General features: G+C 38.5%; 4 protein-coding genes and 1 long non-coding RNA gene across 5 annotated transcripts in view; 3 read left to right on the top strand and 2 right to left on the bottom strand.

Annotated features, from left to right (window-relative positions):
* LOC100644399 (unc-112-related protein) overlaps window positions 1-7,303 on the bottom strand; it is a 37,005-nt gene extending 29,702 nt beyond the window's left edge. Inside the window, exon 1 of the mRNA XM_012308662.3 lies at window positions 6,750-7,303. Coding sequence (XP_012164052.1) covers window positions 6,750-6,888 — 139 coding nt within the window. The 5' untranslated portion in view covers window positions 6,889-7,303. The remainder of the gene's footprint in view (window positions 1-6,749) is intronic.
* On the top strand, window positions 4,008-5,498 carry LOC125385131. Its single transcript, XR_007224126.1, has 2 exons — window positions 4,008-5,029; window positions 5,109-5,498. It is a non-coding gene; the product is annotated as an uncharacterized LOC125385131 (long non-coding RNA).
* Window positions 7,304-8,246: 943 nt separating the features above from the next.
* Window positions 8,247-9,786, top strand: LOC100644885 (putative transferase CAF17 homolog, mitochondrial). The gene is made up of 2 exons (XM_048405949.1): window positions 8,247-8,447; window positions 8,527-9,786. Exon 2 carries the CDS (start codon window positions 8,602-8,604, stop codon window positions 9,697-9,699), a length of 1,098 nt encoding a protein of 365 aa, XP_048261906.1. The 5' UTR covers window positions 8,247-8,447; window positions 8,527-8,601; the 3' UTR covers window positions 9,700-9,786.
* Window positions 9,787-10,222: 436 nt separating this feature from the next.
* Window positions 10,223-12,908, bottom strand: LOC100644519 (RNA-binding protein 34). Its single transcript, XM_003395542.4, has 4 exons — window positions 12,763-12,908; window positions 11,135-12,541; window positions 10,741-11,048; window positions 10,223-10,657 (listed from the first exon to the last, which is right to left on the bottom strand). Exons 2-4 carry the CDS (start codon window positions 12,495-12,497, stop codon window positions 10,442-10,444), a joined length of 1,887 nt encoding a protein of 628 aa, XP_003395590.2. The 5' UTR covers window positions 12,498-12,541; window positions 12,763-12,908; the 3' UTR covers window positions 10,223-10,441.
* A 365-nt stretch (window positions 12,909-13,273) lies between these two features.
* Window positions 13,274-16,212, top strand: LOC100644757 (tubulin--tyrosine ligase-like protein 12). The gene is made up of 2 exons (XM_020863261.2): window positions 13,274-13,483; window positions 13,879-16,212. Exons 1-2 carry the CDS (start codon window positions 13,436-13,438, stop codon window positions 15,745-15,747), a joined length of 1,917 nt encoding a protein of 638 aa, XP_020718920.1. The 5' UTR covers window positions 13,274-13,435; the 3' UTR covers window positions 15,748-16,212.
* The last annotated feature ends 6,898 nt before the right edge of the window (window positions 16,213-23,110 follow it).

The raw sequence follows: 23,110 nt of genomic DNA, 5'->3' as shown, positions 1-23,110 counted from the left end.
AGACATAAACTTTGCTATGCGATTATTGCACAAGCTGCCTTTCCCACTTTCACATTATAGTCGCAATATTCGCACTGTAATTCCACTCTTAACTACTTGTGATTAAGACAAGTATCGTATGCAACACTTATCCTCTGCCGTTGTTTAGAACACGACGAGCGACCCTTTGCTCGACCATCAGCAATAATCGCAATTGTTGCAACACGCGCTTTTATGATTTTAGCATGCGCATGAAACAGTTTTTAATAAAAACCCCGAATGTTCGTAACATATTACAATAAGCGCAAAGATAATGAAATCTTTTCCAACATCCTGCAAAATGATAAATACTCGAGAATCAACAGCTGCCCGATGACTCAGTGCTGGCTCAAGTTTTTTGCGTTACGGTCGTTTCTGTTGGAGCATCGCCAACTGGCTGGTGAACAAATTCTATCGAAAACCCTACTCGGCTAGACGTATCATAACCATGGCTCGTACTATTGAACTTGCAAAACTTCCATTGGGATTTACTACCTTATAACAATGTCTCGCAGACATACATTCAGTACATTATTCAGCGACGTTACAGAAAAGAACGAGTCGCGGACGAAAAGCCATTATATAACTTATATCCTTAACATTGAACTTCGTCTGGAACATTCGCTTAGAACTGAGAGAGGTTTGTGCTACGAAATGGCTCATTTACAAGTCAAAGATGCTCGGAAACCAAACAGATAACAGAAGTTTGGTTTCTTTGTGCGGAATTGTTTTACATTGAACGCAATTATCTTTCTGGAGTAGCATCTGTCTAAGAGTCGTCTCAGTTCCTCGAATAATTAGTCGGCGACGAGTTCACGGTGTATCCTTCGTTCTCAATTTATTTAAAAGGACTCCTCTTTCGCGGATGATTCAGCCTGCCGCCAATTACAAAACCCGTCGAGCACGTTCGTCCGACTGTAAAACGCTAAAAACTGACTCGCTCACGCCCTAGGGAATTATTCATACCAGAGAGAAATGTGCGGATATCGCGGCCTGTTCCCGGGGACTGCACCGTAAGTGTCGTGTTACTTAAAACTGGAATAAGGTATGTATCATAGTCCGGCGTGAGTCACCAGATGCAACGAAAGAGGCGTCTAAAAAAAATAGCCCGGGCTTCTCGGACAGAAATTGCTGCAAGTGTTCCATGATAAATGGTCTCCTTGCAAACAAGTTTATTTTCATTGCTTTCTATTATTTCGTTCCTCTACAATGAGCGTTTAGAAGAGCAGTCACAGAAATTGTTCAACTATACGCCTCGATTACAACTATACGACTTATTACAAGCTCAGTAATAGAGTAGCAACGTGTAACTTATTAGCATACCTACTTAACGGTCGAAGGATGATCGATAGTATTCAAAAACATTTATTGTATTTTCGCTAGTTAATCTCATTCGCAGGGAGATCAAGGCTAGAAGAAAAAGTTATCGTCGGGAAGCTAGAAATTGTTGGAAATGCACACGCGTGAGCGCATCGTCTTCCACAATCTTTATGTACGTATTGAAGTTTCATTGATAACGCGGTCAGAGTAGAATTTCCATACAGCGACCTTTAATTCCGTGTAGAGAGCCGCAAGTAGCTAATCTTCTTAAGTCTCTTCCAAGGAAGGACTGAGTTTTGCCCTGGTGGTATCGCACCGATCCTATATCACCAACAAATAAGATTATCACGAGTCCAAGAAGCGATGAATCTTTCGCATTTCCTTCCTTTCCATATTCAAACAGATAACTTGGACACTTTGAGGATATATGGTATGTCATTGGGTCGGCAATAGCAAACGATAAGTTTATTTTCACAGAGTATATTCGTGAAAGAATGTAACATAGATATGGCACATAGCGATAGAGACCAGTTGGAAACTATTTTGCATAGGTACGTACAGATCGATAGAAACTATCTTACTTAGCGCGAATAGAACAGCTATGGGAATCGAGGAAAGCAATGTCAGACGTTAACTTCTCTTCCCTGGTATGGTATAGTATTGTAATCCACTATTATTCGTTACGTCATCGGAACTTCGCCTTTAGCGTTAGTTCCTCGTTATTTTACCATCCTATTATAGCATGATTAAGACTTGTAGCGCATGTGCGCGCATTTGTGAATGGATTACTATTGTAATCAGGTTGTTATAGAGGAAACCTTAATCTCTCACGAACAAAATAAATGGTAAGCATTCAAGGCTCGATTAATGTCTTATGAAAAACGATTTCGACAGTCGTATCGTCAGAGATTGTACGGTATACTGGCATAATATGGAGGTACGCGTATAAAACGGTAATGTGGGATGATCGATCAAATGATGCACGGTAATAATTGTGGACGATATGTTAACGGAACGATCGGCCAACGAAGGTGGCATCGATCGTACGAAGGCTTTCCAAGATAAAAGAAGCTTGCGCGCCTTGTGCGAGTACCGTAAGAGCGACCTTGCCTCGAAATGGCGAAACGGTCCGGGTGCACTACAATAAATGCCTCCGATTCTTTCGCACCTGGTAACTACGAGAACGAGCAGAGAGAAATGACCGGTATCGAGGGCGAGGATACCATACCGAGGAGAATTCGGCCAAGGAACGATCCTACCGAAACCTGTCCTTTCGTTACATATATCACATCGTCTACTACCGCTACTTTCGCCTGCTTTGTATTAAATCAAGAAATAAATTGATAAATTGCAAAGTCCAAGTAAATCAATTAAGAAACGCAGTTACATAAGATTAAATGGATGTCTGTACTTATTTTCTTTATTTAACCATTACAACGTGGTAATATTAACATTCCACAATATTATCGAAACCGTGTAATGGTCAGGAACGTAGTATTCTTGCGAGCCAACGAAACAGAAAATTAACGATTTGATGACTCCGTTTAGCAGAGAAATTACCTCATCCGCGTCTCTTCAGTTTCCAAGAAACTCGGATTGACTTGATGAGAATTCAGAAATCGACAAATGCCAATTAAAAACTATTATGCAACGTTCGAATATACACGCACGCGATGAAAAAGTTGAAGGAGAAACCACCAACGCGAGATGGAGATTCCGCACGTCAGAATGATGCTTCGTCGGTTTCCCTCGGACAGGCACAATTTCGTAAGAAGGCCGTGCTACCATACCGTACGAGGTAGCCGGAATATAAAATTACGAAGCGGGTAATCCGAACCTGTACACGTAAGCCGAGCAGATAATTCGAGTTAAGTGGCTCTCGGATAAGTCTCGCAGTTCGGATTTTGCCTTCGTGGCTTCGTCGTTGATCAGAGTAAACGCTAAAAATCTACGTTGAGAGAGCGGCGTTTGTGTGCCCACGCGTTAGCGGCCTCCCTCTCTCGCTCTCTCCTCTTCGACCTCTTCGCGTTTTTCTTCTTCCTACCTTGCCGGCCGGACTCCTATAGAATGGTACGTGTCGTAACCAACTATAAACATTGGCACCTGCGGGCCTGTCACCTTTCTTCTACACGGCCATGCCGGCGATTGCTTTTCTGCAACCTTAAACCTTACCGATTCTCCAACGAAAATGCGAAGGAATTGTACGCCAAGGATTTTCTCCGGCTTCCCGCCGCGTCCCTTTGCAACTCCCAACTGCATGAAAAAAGATGGTCAGGTAAAAGCTGTGAGAACGATGGTAATCTGAGCGGACCGTGGGATCGGCCGCTCCAAGACGACTTTAATCTTCATAATGAAGTCGACGCTTATCGGTTTCGTTAATTAAGCGAGCGACTCATCGGATCGTAGCCTCCCAAGATGACGGTTGCAGTGGCAACGCCGTAGGGTCTCTTTCGATTTCGAAGAAGCGACGCAAGAAGAATGTAGTCTTGTCATCGACTTACCGATGTACGGTACTTTCGAGTCCTCCAGTTTTTTCGCCCTTTTCCCTTGCTAGCGTATACGCACGTGTCCATCCGACGAACGTTAATTATTCGGATAAACAGCGCGACGCTTTTCTTTCAAGTTATATCGATCCAACATCTAAGATAATCCTCTCGTTTTCGTTTCAATGGAATGCAGAAGTCACCGCACAGCCGTGTGACAGTTGACTACCATGTAACATAATGTCGTGGCTTTCCAATGGCGGTATTCTACATGCAGAGTACACTAAATCTCTCGAGGGAGGAAAAAATACACATAGCGCGTGTCTTACTTCGCTGTCCGAAACGCCAGGGAAATATATGGCGATCGTTCCGGGGAGGGAATATAAATTTTAGCTGAATTTTTTTCTAATGCCGGTTCTAAACAGTCGACCGATGTGATCGTAAGATATCCACGGGAAGTATCTCGTAACTTATACACCAATGTATCTGTATTGAGCTTAAACGCGCCATTTATAAGCGCTCGCATCCGTTTAAGTGGCAAACGAGCGTGTTGTCGCGTATATGCAAGCGTCGCAGTGCATTTCTCTTCAGTCTTTCGAAGAATGTCGACCTTTTACCGCGCCGAAGTATTCCACTACGTGATTCCGTACAATGAGTTCGAATCTGGTCTCCTCCCGGGACACCCGGTATATTTACATAGGCTTTTGCCATGGTACTGGCAAGATGCTGCTGGAAGCGCTGGACCAACACCTGTACAACTACGGTAACCTGTCAAGCTGGAAGGGCAAGGAAGGCCCACTTAACAAAAGCTTTTGTTGGATTTTTTTTTACCTGTTTTTTTCCTCGTCCGTTGAATCTTGCTTTCGGTGCCTGAAAACGTGCGATCGACGAAGGATCGACGCTCTGTTCCAAGAAAAAAGATACATCCTTTGAAAGAACGACTCGAAATGTTTTGTTTCGATCGATATGAACTATGCTATACCTGTCAGAGCGGAAAGTTAGGTTGACCGAAGCGTAGATATATCGGCACTCATGTGAAATTATCGTCATTACACACAGAAAGGCATATCTTTCAGATACGAGTTATCGCGTTGTCGTACAAGCAGCAAGTAAACTATAGTTTAAATCTTCTCTTGCCGGAAATAGTCTTTTGCCACGTTTCAAAGTGGCCGGATTTTATAGAAAAAGCGTTCGATTGTTCGGTACAGGTAAGGAACCACGTAAAAGCGCGCATGCATAGAACAATTATTAATATCTACAAAACCTAATAAAAAAATCGCTTTTCAGTGTAAATTGAGCAACGTCTGAACTTAAAATCACGAAAGATGATTGACTTAATGTCGGTATAAAAAAAGACGTAAAGCTTAGTTAGGGATAGCAGGCCGAGATTTAATGAAGGGATAAAGGGCCGGACGAACGCAGAATGTTGAAGATCCCTTTTGGGTCCGGAGAAACGATCGTCTACGTGGAAGTAGAGGCCGGCTCGAAAAATCGGATGAAAGAAACAGCAAGTTAAAATAAGCTTGGCTCGTTCTTTGTCACGTGATCGAAGGGACAAGAGAGACGGAAATGTCGTCTTCATAAGACACTGTCGAAAATACATTGATGGCTAATAGAAGATGGACTAACGCGTATTAAAATTTAATATGCTCAGCGGTTGTTCTTTTTTGCAATAAACGGCGAACGGATGAAAAAGGGAAACCGGTATCAGCCCTAAGTATAAATTACTGTGTTGTATAAACGATGCTGAGTAAATAAATTAACGAGTAGATGTTATTTTAACTATTAAGAGAAGCATCGAGCAATAGCCTGATAATTTTATTACTGAACAAATTCTTCCAGCCAATTACCAATTTCATTCGAAGTTATGTGTTGTCCGGATATAAGCTGATAGCAATAATCGAGCGATAAAATTGGTCATATAAAGGCAAACACTTGTTAAATTTCACGGATAATTTGCACAGAAATTGCACGATATCTTTTTAGGACAGCTGGAGCTAGATTCCAATGTGCCTTACGATATATTCTCTCGTCTATTCGGCCATGCGTATATACGTGGGTTACGGTACGCTCAATTGATCGAAATTGGTTAATTCGTCGAGACCGAAACTATCCTACTCTCAACCTGGTTAATTATCTGGAGTATTGACCGACAGTAGTTCTCATATAGCCTCATCCAAAATGAGGAATTTTTTCCTAAAGATCCTGACAAATTAACGTGTAGACCATGAAATACAATTTAAAGAATAAAAGGAAGAGCAAGGTATTCGTAGAATCAGTTGTTCCTCCTGCGACGATTCATCCGGGAATAAGATACCGACTAGGTTATGCTTATCTACGACGAAAGTGACCGTACGGTGTTCGTTTTACGTGCGGCCAGACATAGGAATTGGTTGCCGGTCTCACGTGTCTTTCGTCTCTCTACGGAGCTGTGGGAGCTCCTTTAGCATATAAAGGAGTCGCTGGTCGCGTCCATACGTCCGCCGTCATGGCGAAACTAGTTCGGCCGTCCAGTTTTTCCACTCCCGTGCACACTTCAGTCGTCTCTTCGATGGTGGGAGACCACATCTCGAGCAGTCGCGGTCCTCGTAACGACACGCTAATAATCCCGCAACTTGTTGCTATTCCGCCGCTTAAAGGTCTATTGATCGTCCTAACACCATGTTGATTCGATATTTTCAAAAATGGAGTACGAAAGGATATTTCGTTAACAAAAATTTATCGCCTTCAGAAATCTAGCCTCTCTACGATCCTGCGTACGATAATCTTGAGGCTATCACGTGACAATTTGACCTATTACAGGCCACAAATTAATCGTCAGCAATCATTTGAATTTTCAATTTCCGCGCGCATTCCCCATTTAGTCGATTAGAAAATGATCTCTGAGATGTTTCTATGAGATATTAAAAAATAAGCGATAAAACTCACCGAGATCTTCAACCAGTCGGAGCATGACACCGCCGATGTGCAATTCTCCTTTTACTCGTAAGCTCCTCTCCACTTGAAGATCGGTCACATAAACACGCAGCACCCAGCTGCCGTCCACCTCGTGACCATCGGAATACATTTTTTCCTGATCTCGTCAAAAATATCGAATTATAAACCAACGCGTTCTTTAACGCGATGCACCTTCAGCTCTAGACACTCGATTTCGAGAAGAAAAGTTCGTTCTAAGGTGCGAAAATCATGATTTCGCGGCACTTGACATCACCGCGAATACACCTCAAAATTATTCGTCGTTCTGTGAATAACGAGTTGTATTTAATCTAGCAGTACCAGTGGATTTCACGACTTCTTAAGCAAACTCGATTCGGCCTAGTGTACGCACTTGCGATACACTGGTTATTTTGATCAGACTCGCACAAATTCGTTCCGAATTCTGTATAGAGGCTTTCCAACGTTAGCCTCACGTCCCAGCTGGTTTCTCGACTGGTGTCGACCGTACACTCTCGGCTCGGCTACACTCTCTTGCCGAGAATAGAACTATTTACAAGTAGCGCGCTTGGAATGCGCGCGCAGATCTCTCCCCCCCCCTCGACAACGTCGCGCGGTAACCCGTCACACAACTCGGTTTCCTTTCCCTTCGCGTCTACAGACACACCATGGCCTTACTGTTTCGTCGTTTTTCCTTTCCTATTTCATTGCCTTTGAGTTCTCGTCGTCCTTCTCGGTCTTCTCGTGGATGGTGCTCGCGTTGACTCTCCCTTCCTTCTTCGCCGATACTTTGCCTTCTTCCACCACATCGATACACCGTAATCCGGAGAATCCTATGGATCTTCTTTATCCAGATTTTACATTTCCCAAATGCTGTATACCTAAAAGTACTTGCTCCAGTTCCCCCTTCGAATACGGTAATTAATTTATCTTTTATGGTTGAAACAAGTTATGCATGTGATTCATTATAAGCTGTTGTACGTACATACATACATATACGGTTACTTAGATAACAGATATAAGAAGGATTATAAAACGAACTTCTTTAACATGTATTATATAATGGTATTTTAAAATACTTTAATATATTCAGCCCCTTTTTTACTTTTGCCTAAATCTTATAACGTATATACAATATTGGTTTTTCAAATCTATAAAGTCTATTTTGATTGGATATGTATCAAGGTATAAAATAGACTTGGCACCTTATAGGATCTCGTATCGTGTGTGCTCTGAAATGCCGACTTCAGAAAAATTGGAGTGTTTCTGTACTGTCTCTGCAATTTGCTATAGTAAATATAGAAATTATATTTAGTTAATCGGTGTAGTCATTAGCTACGAAAAGATCTTCGTTTTCTAAACTCTCAAAACAAAATTAGACAGGTAGTCAAAATCAGTAAATAACAATTAAAAATTTTGATCTTATGTTATCTGCAGAAATATCGCTCAATATTTCATTCAATTGCTTCCGATAGCGCTAGTAGACAAGCAGTCTGTGTAATCTGTGGTATAGAATAGAGTGCTGTAGAGTTCTTCTTTTACCTACTCATTTGCTTTACCATACCAAATTCTTATTCATTACGGATCGAAGTCGCAAAGCAATCGAAATATCCAAAATAAATTTGGACAAAAGTTTTATAACGGCATATTTGCAGAGAGGTTGTGTGAAATATCACATAAATAAATGAAAACGTAAGATTATCCATACTTTCTTCAGTAAAGATAAAAAATATAATTTAAGGTTAGAATATGATAAACAATGTTATATTAGTTGTGTGAATTTTTCTCTTTCGTGAAGGTCAAATTTATACAAAGCTTGGTTGTTGTTCTGGTGATATTTGGTACAATGATAATACACCTCAAAAAATTTATTTTGCAATTGTGCAAAGTGAATAAACTTGGAAAGGTACAAAAGCAATTTATTAGATGCAATTCTTCAGAATCTTCACCTGGAATCTTAGAACAGCTAAAAAATAAGAGTATACTGCGGGTTAAAGGAAATGAAGCTTCAAGTTTCTTACAAGGATTAATTACAAATGATATGAAGCATTTTGAAGAAGGGGCAGCAAATTTATATGCATTATTTCTAAATGTCAAGGGTAGAGTAATGTACGATGTTATTATCTATAGAAGCCAAGAAAATAATATATATTATATTGAATGTGACTCACAAGCTGCAGATTCATTACAGAGACATCTAAAAATGTATCGCGTTAGAAAAAAAATTGATATAGATCATTTAGGAGATAATATAAATGTTTGGGCATTCTTTGATCCTACTCGATATATGAATAACAAATATAATGATAGTAATAAACAAAAACTTGAAGGTTTAATATTTCCATGTGGTACTCTTAATAATAAAGTAAGCAAGGTAGTTGATAATATTATGGTATATGAAGATCCTAGACTTCCTGATCTAGGCATCAGAATTTTAGCAGAATCAACAATTGAAAGACAAAAGATAATAAGACATTTGAACTTAGATGCATTACATTCTACTAGTGACTTCAATTACAAATCATTTCGGTATAAACTTGGTGTTCCTGAAGGTGTAGAAGATTTACCACCAGGAAAACCTTTGCCACTAGAAGTAAATTGTGATTATTTGCATGGTGTTAGTTTTCATAAAGGTTGTTACATTGGTCAGGAACTTACAGCTCGTACTCATCATACTGGTGTTGTAAGAAAACGTTTAATGCCTCTATTATTTAGTGAAGTCCCTAATAAATCTTTTTCGTATGATGATAAAATTATTAATGAGTCTGGCAATATAGTAGGTAAATTTAGAGGAATTGAAAATCAGTATGGATTAGGTTTAATGCGAATTATTGAATCCTTGAATGCTCAATCTCTTACTATATCAGATACTAAATTAAGAGTATCAAAACCTATTTGGTGGCCGCAGGAATTGCAGAAAGTTTCCATTAATAAAAAAGAATGAATGTTTTTAAGTTAAATACGATTTAATGTTTATGTATATACTAAATTGTAATCTATGGTTATAAAATAAATATATTGTCAGGAAAAATTATAGATTATTTTCCATCAATGTTACTTTATAGGATGGAATCTGTCGCTAGTACATCTACGGACGAAGCTCATATCGGACACAATCAAGGTTTAACATCAGCAGTTCAAGACCCTAAAGAAATCATAAATGAAATATTTAGGTGCTCTTGTTGTTCATTAGAGGAACGATTTAATTTCAAGGGTATCAAAGCACCATTCGCGCGGCAATTAAGTTATCTAGAAGAATGTTATATTATGAAAGATCCTTTTAGTTTACCAAACAAAGGAGAAGTTTTAGTATTAGGAGCTGATTGTAATTTTTGCAAAAAACCTGTATGTTTAGAATGTAGTATATATTTCGGTAAACGGTTTTGTTTAAAATGCGCGTTATGTAATATACAAAATTTGCCATCACAACTACATTCCAAAGTAAAAAATTTAATAAAAGAAAGAGATTCATAAAAATATTTTATTAAACATTAAATACTTGTTTCTATTCTTTTACATTTGAGAAATACATACTGATAACAGTCTTAAAAATGCTAAACCTTTTTGATTACATGTTTTTTCTTACTTCAGAATGATATGACAGGTTGCAATTTGTCATTATCGTTAGTATATAAGATATATGAATTAAAACTGTTACGAAAATGTTTAAGCTATCAGTATACTTTTTATGCCGCTATTTTATTTGATGACTTTTTCGGTTTAGCCATAAGTTTTTCAGCCAAAAGTTTCTTCTTTTTGTCAAACTTGTTTTTACCTTTCTTTTTGTTTACGTCAGATTTTTGACCTTGAAAGTTATTTCCTTGTTGTTGTGGGCTAGTTTCTTTTCTTTCAAGCTTTTGTTTTTTTGTTATTCTTCTTGCAGCATTTTCTTTATTACGAATCTGGAAAATGTAAATTAATATTTTATTAAATAGTAAAACTTAACAGATATATCAAATATTCCTTAAAGAATAATGTTACATACTGCTACTGATGCACCAACATCATTTTTCAACTTTTTACGTGAAAAATTATGGTTATTTTCTGCAGAATATCTCTTTCCATACTTTCCTTTTGTTCTTTTATCTTGGTCAATATTTGGTTTTACTCTAACTTCTCTATTTAAAATTGTGGTGCCATCTAGTTCTAATGCTAATGCAACAGCATCTTCACTTTTAAAGTTAACATATCCAAATCCTTTGCCCACTCCAGTCTGATTGTCTCTAATTATTCTCACAGATTGTATTTCACCACATCGCTTAAAATGATTTCTAACTGAGTCATCATCAACATCTGAAAATTATAGCATTTTTATAATATTATAATATTAGTTAATCATATAATTAATCTTTATTTCTTTTATCCTGTATTATACTTACTAAAATGTAAATTTCCTATGAATACACTTTTTTTTGTTTCATATTTGTCATTTGATTTTGTGGACATGTCTACTCTTACATAGTTTCCTTCAAATTTTGTTCCATTTATGGACAAAGCTTTCTTAGTAGATTCTTCGGACTCAAATCTAATATATGCATAAACTGATTTCATTTTAGGGTGTAAATCATTTGTGATAGCTGCAACTCGTTTAGGTATGTTGAGGGATTTTGATATTTTACCCCTTAAACGAATAGCATCAATCTTCCCAAATTGCTTAAATAACTTCTGTAACTGTTTCTTTGTTACATCTTTTGGGAGATTACCAACAAAAATTGTTCGTTCATTTTCTTTAAAGTCCTCTAAAGAAGAATCTTTATCTTGATGAGAGTTTAATGATCCATTTCCTTCTACTTCTCCTTCCTCTTGTTCTTCATCTTCTTCATCACTTGTATCATCATCTTCATCATTCTCAGCTGGTTCAACAAAATCATCATCATCATCATCATCCTCAATAGTAGTGTCACCCACTAATGTTTTTAAAAGACCTGATCCTTCATTCTTTAATTCTTCATCTTCTTCATCACTTGTATCATCAGTTTCGTTATCCTCACCAAAGGAAGCAAAGTCTTTATCATCTTCATCCTCAGAAAGACTATCTCCCAGAAGTACTTTTAGAGAACCAACAGAAGATTCATCAGTCTTTCCTTCATTCTCAGATTCTGTATCTTCTGTATCATCCTCTTCTTCCTCCTCTTCATCATCATCATCGTCGTTGTAATCATCATCATCATCATCACTATCCTCAGTCATAGAATCATCCTTGTCTTCACTGGAAACAATGCTATCATTTAATCTTGCTCCATCAAACATTTTTACACCTTTATTTACTTGTACTTTTTTGTCTTCCTCATAATCTTCATCATCTTCATCACTATCATCTGCTAGACTGGCACCAAGAATATCTGGTACGATTTTTTCCTCTTCACTTTCATTACTATCAGATGATTCACTCTCATCACTATTTTCAATTATGCTATCCTGTAATACAATGCCTTCATTGATAGACTCATTCTCTTTGACCACCCCAGAATTTTTATTCTTTTTTTGTTTCTTTAAAGCGTCTTGCAGCTTTTCAACATCTTTCTTTCTCAGTCCTTTATTCTTTTCTGGAGATTTCTGAGGTATATTATTTTTCATATTGTTACTATTTGACTTTTTTGATCTATTAATTAATGGAACTTTTCCAGTTGGTATTTGTTTAAATTTTTTATTTTTATTTTTTTTTATAAATCCATCCTTTGGTACATTCAGTAAGTGTTTGGAAGTTAAATTTTTATCTTCCTTTGGTTGTGATTTAACCATTTTTTTCAAAAAGCCTTATGTCGTCGTTCAAAACAACAGCTATCCTGTTATAGATAGAAGAAATAATTAATCTTTCACGCACATATTGTCCTTATTCTATTTCAAACAATTTAAATTTTTTAAGATCATTGATTCATTTAGGAGTACGTTATATAGTAGTTCAATCAAAGATAGGTTAATACAGAAAGTTAATAATTAAATCATGGCCATTAATAAAATTAATTATTATTAATATACTTAATGAGAAATAATACTAAATACTCACTACGGTTATATGTATACAAATCAAACCGCCAAAGAAAAATTCACTTCTCAATACGCCGGCTCAGAGTGAACACACTTTAAGCGCCAACAGGAAGAACGAAATCAGCCATTAATATTCCATGTACCTCATTTTTGAATGTCAACGTATTAACGAAAAACGAAATTCTCTATATCTTACTTTAAATGCAATTTCCCTATGAAACCAATAACCAATTGCAATCTTACATTCATAATTTTGAACAGAAACATTAGATAATTGCACAAAAATCGGATTCCAAGTTTTGCAAGTATGCAGGTGTAGAAACAATTCTATTCCACATAGCCACAAGCTTTGGTAGACCTTAACACGCTAGACCTTTAACTCAAAAATCAAAATTTTTTATTTTTGATTTTTGATCAATGAAACTTTTGTGAACACATTTGTTACATTTTTCTGATTGAAATGACACTAAACACAACATATGTAATTTGGAGTATATTTGCTTACTTACTAAATGATAGTTAAATACATATCAATAAATAAATATAATTAAAATTATATCGTGTTTGGTCTCATTTTAATCAGAATGGTGTCACAAATACGTTAGTGAAAGATTAATTTTAAAAAGGTCAAAAATAAAAATGTTTCTCTTTTAAATTAGTATCTAAATATATTATCTCAGCGATATTTGATAATGAATTATGTTACACTATTCAATCATGGCGAGCCGCAAAGCTTCGTGGTAAGCTCTGGGTGTCACTCTTTTTGTGCAATTATCGAATGGTTCTGTATATTCGAAGTTGTTACGAAAAGTAAACGATTCAATTAAAAAATAAATGCAAATATTTTATACTAAAATATGATTAGAGACACCATTGCAACCATAACATTTACACATATGTAAATGTTTCAATGTAAAAGGAGAGGTTATGTTTTACAGTATTTTCGTGATTTTGTAAGATTCAGAATTTATATAAATATTCGCTCCGAAAATTAATATATCTATAGTTATCGATAGGAAGATTTAGGTAAATTTTCATTGACATTATATCTGTCTATAATAATTTTTATAGAACTAGGTTAATTTGTCCAGATATAAAGTTTCAGAATCATGTGGCTGCATTTTTCATGTTTCAGATTATATTTGAGTTGTATACAATGGACGGAGTAGGATTATTTAATACTTTTCTTCAATCACACCAACCTCAATTAGAATTTTCTGGGGTGCCAAGAATATATTGGCACATTTTATTTAAAAAACTTCAGTACCAGATATTTGATTCAGGTCTGATATTTCAATTAATGAGAATTGATTACGATAGTGATGAGAAGGGTGACAAGGATCCTATTTGGAAGCTCTATGTTTGTCGTAAAGAAGGCATTGCTGTTAAGGATCCGAACAATATTTATTTGATAGATCATGCATGGACGTATGATATTAACAATGCAAGGCAAAATTTATCAACTATTCCAGATCTATTAGATCGTATGTGTTCCTTAATGGGCTTTGACACAGATGCAGACGAAGATGAAAAGATAGAATTTATATTAAATGAAATGTGGAGGTACAATCAATCTTTTGCTGTAAATAGTGGTTCCATAGAGGATAGAATGCCAGTTTGGTATATTATGGATGAAGTAGGATCAGCAATAAATCATAGCGATAACCCCAACTTTAGAACAGTGCCTTTCTTGTATTTACCAGATGGTGTTGCTTATACACTTTTGTTTCCTATAAAAGATGTTGATTACCAAGAAGAAGTTACAAGAAATTTTATAGAAGGACAAACAAAAGACCAAAGAAAACAAAAAGCATTATTGTTACCTTGGATAGAAGTATCATTTATCGAAGAAAGCTTCTTGCAAATTGAACCAGATGAACAATACTTTTTGGCAGGTCATATTCGTGAAAGTCTACCAGAAAAAGTGGATTATAAGTTTCTTGAAAGAGCTAAAGGTACGAAATTAAAGGTTTTTTCACAATATACATATGTAAATGAATATCTAAATGACCCTGCATTTCAAATTGTGGCTGATGAAGACCAGGCAGATATTTTATGGTACACCTCACATTTCAAAGACTACAAAAGATTAAGCATACAATCACCATACGTTTTCGTAAACCAATTTCCATTTGAAAATGTTCTAACTGTTAAAGATTTATTGTCGATTATATGTAGAAGAAAAGCAGGTGAAAGATGTTTCAATCCCGATACACTCGAAACTTATCCAATTTGGCTACCAACTACTTACAACCTAAATATAGAATTAGTGCAATTTGTTGCATACTTTGAACAGAGGAAATCAATGAATTTAGATAATCATTGGATTTGTAAACCTTGGAATCTAGCTAGAGGATTAGATATACACATTACGAAAAATTTGTACCATATATTACGATTGCCTAGCACAGGTCCGAAGATAGCGCAAAAATATATTACAAATCCCGTTTTGTATGACAGACCGGAAATCGGAAAAGTTAAGTTCGACATACGATACGTAGTAATGCTCAAATGTGTACAACCTCTACAAGTGTTCGTCTACAAAAATTTCTTCTTAAGATTTGCGAATAAGGAATTCGCTTTAAATAATTTCGACGTGTACGAACAACATTTCACAGTTATGAATTATTCAGGGGACATACCACTTTGTCATATAAAATGCGCGGATTTTATCTTGGAATGGGAGAGGCAATACCCCGACTTTTCATGGAAGGAATGTGTCGAGCCAAAAATCTTGCACATGTTTAGAGAGATTTTCGAGGCTGCAGTCGCGATAAAACCACCGAAAGGAATTGCGGAAAGCCCACAAAGTAGGGCTGTATACGCGATCGATTTGATCCTCGAATGGAAAGAAGATACGATACAGCCTATGTTATTGGAGATTAACTTTGCACCTGACTGTAAACGAGCATGCGAATATTATCCAAATTTTTACAACGACATATTTAAATGTCTGTTTTTGAACTTTAATAATCCGGAAGTATTTCATGATTTATGCTTATAGCAGGATTAAATTCTGCATATATAAATCGAAATACAGTTACATAAGTGTATGCTCGAACTATAAATATCGAGAAACTATTAACGATCGTTTTGTGGTCAGCGTCGTGGTCAACACACATTTATTTATTCAAAGCAGGAGAGTTCCGTGTTTCGTATGCGATAATGAGCTGAAGTAGATCTAGTAAATCTGCATATGCGAACGTTAAGGGTATATTTGCTTCGTAAATAATTTGCAGCTCCCATAACTTGACGCTATAACGGGAAGACTATTGTAGTACCTAATGGAATAATAAACGAGAGAGCAATTGGAACAGTTTCACGACTGTCCACTTTGGTCATCGTGTATCCACGAGTACGTGATTAATGCAGAAAGATACTCATAACGATAATGCCAACTTTTTAGCGATATCACTTTTCCCGTGAAAATGCAATGAATACGTAATAAAGGTCGATATATCGAAGCATACACAGTCGATCTTAATTATTTCTTCAATCATCCATCTATGATTATTTATTTAATATTTCATGTTGATTTTTTCAATTACCCCAGATGTACTAAATATAGAATCAAGCTTCCTGAAAAAAAAATTGCATCGGATCTATAAATTTAGCCAGCGCTTGTATTTTCCTCGGTTATTTTCGTCGCTCTATTTCCTACTGTGTACATTTATTTTTACATAGCTGCAGCCTTTTTATCGTGTTATTTTATGCTGTCGACGTGACGACACGATTTTATCGTTTACCTTCGGATTTCAAATGGTAGCCAGAAAGTTGACTGCTACCTGCTGTGTTTGCCTATACTTTTTATGCAAATTATTTTGTTTTCAATCGTCGATTATCAGTAGAGTTTTATTGAGTACGACGAGTTTTATACCGGCGTGTATTTTTACCTACGTATATTAATCCGCAGTTTCGTCTCGCGTGCGATGACATAATCAACCGCAACGATTATTTCTTTATTTCATTCTGCGGCGTTGCTAGTCGAATCACGTTTTACTGACAATCGTTTCGTGATAACAATGAGCTTACGCCATGGTATTTTGTTAATTATCGTTCCGTTCGTTATTTGGTTATTTCGAAACGAGATTTGCGGTGCCTGTACTCAATTGAAAAAGCTTTGTCTCCGAACTTTCTAGTACAAAGCTCGCCCCGTGCAATTATACAAACGTATCAACGCTCGAATTTAATGTTGTTACGCACTCGGATAACGTAGAGCTATTTTACTTACGGTATTTCGTTTGATACGATTCAGCGGATATTAAATTATAATTACTTTATAAAGAAAATGTATTTCGAGACGGAAAATCGATGTAAAACAGCGCTCAGAGAATATACATAATGTAGTCCATAGACCTGGAATAGCTACAGAACTTTTAATACCAGTGAGCAAAGTTTAAAAATAGGTTGCGATGGTTAAAGAAATAATTATATAACATCTTCTGTGAACACTTTTCAGCAAATGCAATAATAAGTACAATAAGCTGATCAGTATCTTCTAATCGCGATCGATCGTGCAAAATAATTTACGCTTTAATGCTTCGTAGGATTTACTTTTCTTTTTCGTAATTTTAAAAAGCCGACACGTCATTCAAAGCAAAGCCAAGGTAAAAAAGCAAAGAATCCCACGGCTTGAACGCTATGTCGTGATCCTTCTTCTTGTTCTTTTTTTCCATCGGACCGATTATATTTCACCCTCCACTGGACGTCCTCCCTCCAGTCAGGACTAGTGCGTGCGGCTCCAGGTAGTCGGCTCCGTTCTATCGTACCTTGCATTCCCGAATGTTACGTCTGCGGGGTAGTCGCACCACTTACATACGTCTGTGCACTATGGCTATACCTATATTCGTTTCCGTGAATTACGTATCGCATAGGTTGGAAAAGTGGCCAAGTAGTGGCCACCTTCTTCTACTGAAACTCATAGCGAGCTTCTCCGACGTCGTCGTTGCTGGTAATCATGGCAATTAAGCAAATGAGTTCTGCGTATAGGGACGTCGATAACGAGGGCGTCACGTAGTTCGGGAGGTACAGAGTTGTTTCACGACCGTGTCCAATTCAACCCTCGCGAGTCTTTCTCTTTCCGTTTCCTACACTCGTACGTTCGCCGCGCGTTACTTCGTCCACATCTTTTCCTTTTGTTTTTGTCGTAACGACAGACTGACCGACGCCGTTGATCTGGTGGTTGATACCCCTATTTCACCCCGCCGTCCTTACACTCTTCGTCAACGAGATTGATATCGAGAAGTTGAAACGACCGTTGCGTTGGCCCTTTTATTTCCAGCGGGCACATCGGCCTGTTATTTCTCTCGTTGCGAGTGTCGATTCGCCTCTTTCGACCGGCAATTTCGTGTTTCTTGCCGCGCAATTCACCGGGTAATTTGGTAATTTGGTTTCGACCCTTCTCGCCCGGTTGAAGAAGAATTTGGTCGGTTAGCGGCGCGGCTGGTATAATTATTCGAGAATGAGCTCGCAGGCTTTCTGCTCGGACCAAAAGAATACGCTTAATCGCGGACGCGAAGAACGCGAGTAATTTTCCATTTTACTTAATGTCTTTTCAACTTTCAGCCAGATAGTCGCCTAAAAATAGTTGGCCACCACAAAATTAGTTCGAGATCTTCGAGGCTACCGGTGCAACGGGCAACGGCGTTCTTTTCCAAATTGCACGGATGTGGATAGAAGAAGCGAAACACGAAAAGCCGCCAGTGAAAATGTAACAATAAACAATACATGCAATTAGAGAAGCACACGAATTTCCCAGCGCGGTAAATATCATTGGCTTGCGCGGTGCAGCGAAGTTGCGCTCATTAAAAGTGGTCTATGTTATTACGAGGGATTTGACAATACTCGTTTCTTTGCAGGCGAATTCTGGTGGCGACGTGGGGGCCACGCAGCCCGGACTCTATATAGGCGAATTGGATTTTATGTCTTGAGGAACGTGGTACAAGTGGCCCGCGTTTATCGATGCACGACGTGCTGAAATCCTCGTTTATTGTTAATTAATGCGTTTAATTGTTATTTCATGCGGAATAAGTATGACGCATGCAGCCCATTACGGGCAAGTTTGTCCAGAGGAAATTGCGAAACAACTCTATAAAAAGTATCTCTCACCAACTCGTTTGGCGAACACGCCGCCTGAGATGACTTTTTTATCACCTTCGTACCGTATCGTTGAGAACGCCCATCGCGCGATCCTCTCGTTTTTGAAGATGTAAATTTTCTTGCTGGCTAATGCTCGAAGAAACGCGTTACCTAACTGCTCGGTTCGCGAACGAACACCGAAAGTTTGGCTTGCAAAAGCTAGGCTAGAGATCATCGTGTACTGTTAATTTTTTAACGCCCATGTTTGATTTATATCTGAAGCGAACCGACGTATCCCCATCGATTGAAACTTTTATAATATTTCGAGATGTACATCGTATTATTTCTGGTATCATTCGAGGGGAAAGGACGTCGATTGTACAACGTCGTTGTAAATTTTTAAAAAGAGCCATCTAGAAAAGAAGGAGCGGTGCTGCGTGCTATCCAACCACGGAATATAAAACAAGCCGCACGGCGTACCTTTCTTCGTGGATGTCGTGTCCGGCCATTCGACCCTGCATAAATTTTCGTCAAACCAATTTCTTCCGACTGTTCTCTCTTGAGAGAAACATTTCTTTAAAACGTCGCTGCCTTACCTCGTGTTACGTGCACAATTCGATACCAATCCCATACAGACCAGAAGACGAATACGAATTTTTATCGTTAAATTATTATGTACTATCTGGTCGTTGTATTTTTTATTACTCTAAAAGGGGTTGTACCACACTCGCCAACATTTAATTCAATTTCATCTAGTTTATTTCACGAACGCGACTCTTGCATTTAATCGTAATTAATTTAAACGTCTTTAAGCAAAATGTTGTATACGTAAGGGACAATTTAGAAAGACGCCGTTTTGGACACATTAGTCTCCCTTCATCCGGGAAATAAGCGGGTAGTTACACATGCACGATGCGTGATTTACAATGTCAGGCATCTTTAAAAGATGGAGTTCTCTCCCCTTAATCCGACACGCGTTATTGCACCTAAGGAGGAAGTACGTATCTTCCAGCGTTCCTCCTTCGTTCGTTCCTTCGTATCCCTGCTGGTAGGTCTTCAACCGCATATATCCTCTCGGTTCTCGAGGCTCCTGCGGGGAACAGGCTTCATTACGCTCCCATAAATCACGGCCAATGTACCTTATACGGATCGTACCACCGGTAGGCATCGTACTATTATTAATTATCATCTCCGCGCGATATCAATAAAAACAAGGGTCTGTGCGCTAGAAGAGTCTCGTTTGAGAGGAAAACAGCGAAGTGTGATGAAAGCCGCGTCGACGGATATCGCAATATTTTATCCACGGAATTCTACATTCAAATAGTTTCACTCGTGATCGATAGAATTATCGTGTTCTCAGTTTTTACGTTAACTGTCAACGATCTGAAAGGACATTTATTTCGGTGAACGTGATGGGAATTTATCTTTCATACGGAATTTAGCGAAATAATACTCGCCCCTGAACGGTTTTATCAACGAGAGGACGCGAACTAGACTTCTTTATTTCGCAGGAAATTCTCATTAAATCAATCAATCGATTCGATCGGTTGCTGAATTACGTTGACGAATATTTGTCGGTGTGCATAAATCAGCGGTGCGTTTGACCGTGCACACATTCTTTGTTGCTTCGTCACTTTGACAAAGGGGTTTACATCGGCGAGTGCGATCGGAAAGCACGTGGAGGCCGGTCGCGATCAAAATATCATTATTTCCGTTTTACACCCTTCGAAACTCGATAATGCTTTCCCGTAATTGACTCGCCTCAATGAATGACCGCGGCATAGGTACTATCGTCATTGTGGGTAATGACAGGATTAAAACAACGTTCGGACCAATCCGGCCGGCATTTAATTATTAGCGGTGCCTCCCACCCGCGTGACATCGGCCCCCGTTGCCAGACATATATTCAGAATACAGCATTTTATTGACCAAGCGGACAATCGAAGCGCATATTTACACATACGAGCGACGTGGTTCGCGTGAGCTTCCCTCTCGATCTATAATTGGAATTTAAAACGTTCCGAAATCCGGGGATTAAACCACGCTTGCACCGCGTTTCATCCAAGTTCCCCCTGCTTGTTGATGCTTCTTCTCCCTGAATCTGGTTATATAAACGCCAGTGGTTGTGTCGCGTGCTATACATTTGCTCGTTGATTCGTTTAAAGCGATGGATCGGCGAGACTCGCCTTTCAGAATCGAAGCGTCGATAAAATTGTCGAACGAGAACGAACGCCAAGTTTCTCGTATCAAACGAAACTTCTCTTTCGTTGATTAAAGATTTCAGTCGTCTTTCAGGATCTCCGGGAAATTCGGTTACACTAACGCGAATCACATTCTTACGCAAGCAAGGATAACGTCGTCTGCGTTTTCGTCTCCGTGGCGCGGCCGAGCAGTGATTATCGCGAGGAAGTGTACGAAAGCTTCATTACACCGGTGGTTACATTATGTGAGGCGCTTGAAACGGCCAGAACAAGTACAGTGAACTGCAAGGTGGTCTGTAAGCATCTGCATTCGTCAGTTTCCTTTTCAGCTAGCTCCTTAGTACGCGAGAAAGCCGCTCTAAAGGGTCGCTACTACTCGGCCATTGCGCAATTAGCGTCACCGTTGGCTTTTCTTTTTTCGTGCTTGCTCCAGCGAGTCCATCTCGGTCCGCTCTTTACTCCCACGGTCAACACGCGGAGATGCGCGCATTCACTGGATATATATACACGTAGAGAAGGAAGGCCGCGTGTTAATTGCGGGTCAACCCTCGTTTGTCCAACGCTGGACCGATGTCTCTAATCTTGCAAGCAGGAAAAACGAAAATACGAAAGACAAAACTAGGCCACGGTGACCGAACATTTTTAAAGATGTAGAACCCTTGCATACGAAAATTTGTTCTAGAGCGTCACCCCAATCCGCGCCTGGAGAAGCTTTCGTCCCTGAAAGCCTGCAAAGATACGCTTCAACCGGAGATTTCCCTCTCTGTGTTTTTCTTTTTGCCCTCTCTTCTTCCTCTCGGAGAATCGCGACCACTTAATTTCATCTCCGCTCCCCATCCCGATGGTAATATTTTTCTTTTCTGCCCTTCTTCGTGTCTATCTTACATCGTATCTCTCTAACCTTCCATTCCAGCTTATTTTCGATTCTTCCTCCGTCAACGACTGTTAACAACATCTCCCACGAATCCTCGCGTTCGTTTTCTTAAAGAAATTATTTCCGCTTTGTTGAAACGGTTCGTGGAATTGTTTTTAGATCTTTTGTATTTACTCGTACAAAGTACCTAGAATTGACCAAGGGGTAAATTTTATCAAGAGAAGAAAATTCTACTTGTGGACGAAGGGAATAAAACGGAACATCGAGGAAACGAAATTGCCACACTGTTTGTATTCGATATCAGACTCGAAGAGTTTACCGTGTTTAATTTATATAGAAACGTTTCTCAACGAACTACCAACTATTTAATTAAAGAGCAGCTTAGGATAGAACAAAACGCTCTGGTGTCGTTGGCAAAATTTAATTTAAGCTGAGAAATATCGCGAAGTTATGATTAATTCAAGCGTTGAAAGAAGAAAACAAGGTTTTATGTACAAGTACGTTCACGCTACTCCGTCATCGCGTCTGATTTTCATTAATATCGATCATCGCGACTGCTCAGTCATGCGGTTCTTGTTTGCATCCAGCTGGCCGTTTCTCGCACCTTCGGCCCTGGACGTTTCATTTTCCGAAGCTTCGCGAGATTTCCCGTCATCCGTTGTCTTAAGGAACGATAATTAATTTCTTTCGCTCTTACCTTAATTAATAATGTTTCATTGCTTCAAAGTTGATGGCAAGAAATCTCAATGAAAATTCACGGCGAATTCATTCCCTTTAGAGCTCCTTAAGCGCTTCTTTCTTTAGGGAAATCTCCCCTAAGATTTTTCTCCTCCTCGAGAAGCCATTTTCTCTTTTTATATAAAAAGCAATATTATTACCCCGGAACACCGATGTTTTTTAAAAAGCTTCTGCAAGCGACGAGAATCGCTTCGATACGACTATAATTATTGTGTCCCGTTTGTCGCGATCGCGCGTACACCGACGAACGTTGGGAATTGGGGTGCATGTGCAATTAATTAGCTTCATTTTCGTCGCAATCGTATCTCTTCTTCGACTGTTTTTGAAGAGGAAGAGGGGAGAAAGAGAGGGAGAGGGAGGATGATATGTAGAAACGTATATCTAATTAGATCGCAGTGAATCTTTTTTCCGATGAAAAATCACTCCGCAGCGTTCACGCGTACGTGAAATTTTCGCTCTAGCATTCGACGATTTCG

This window comes from Bombus terrestris, chromosome 5 (assembly GCF_910591885.1).
Source record: "Bombus terrestris chromosome 5, iyBomTerr1.2, whole genome shotgun sequence".
Lineage (NCBI taxonomy): Eukaryota > Metazoa > Arthropoda > Insecta > Hymenoptera > Apidae > Bombus > Bombus terrestris.
Note: the sequence above shows the minus strand (reverse complement) of the source record. Positions and strands in the feature narration are given on the sequence as shown.

Coding starts and splice junctions, on each gene's coding strand:
- LOC100644519 (XM_003395542.4), bottom strand. CDS start 12,497: ATGGTTAAATCACAACCAAAGGAAGATAAAAATTTAACTTCCAAACAC. Junction 11,049..11,134: donor CATAGGAAATTTACATTTTA/GTAAGTATAATA, acceptor TATAATTTTCAG/ATGTTGATGATGACTCAGTT. Junction 10,658..10,740: donor ATGTTGGTGCATCAGTAGCA/GTATGTAACATT, acceptor TACATTTTCCAG/ATTCGTAATAAAGAAAATGC.
- LOC100644757 (XM_020863261.2), top strand. CDS start 13,436: ATGAATTATGTTACACTATTCAATCATGGCGAGCCGCAAAGCTTCGTG. Junction 13,484..13,878: donor GCGAGCCGCAAAGCTTCGTG/GTAAGCTCTGGG, acceptor TTCATGTTTCAG/ATTATATTTGAGTTGTATAC.
- LOC100644885 (XM_048405949.1), top strand. CDS start 8,602: ATGATAATACACCTCAAAAAATTTATTTTGCAATTGTGCAAAGTGAAT.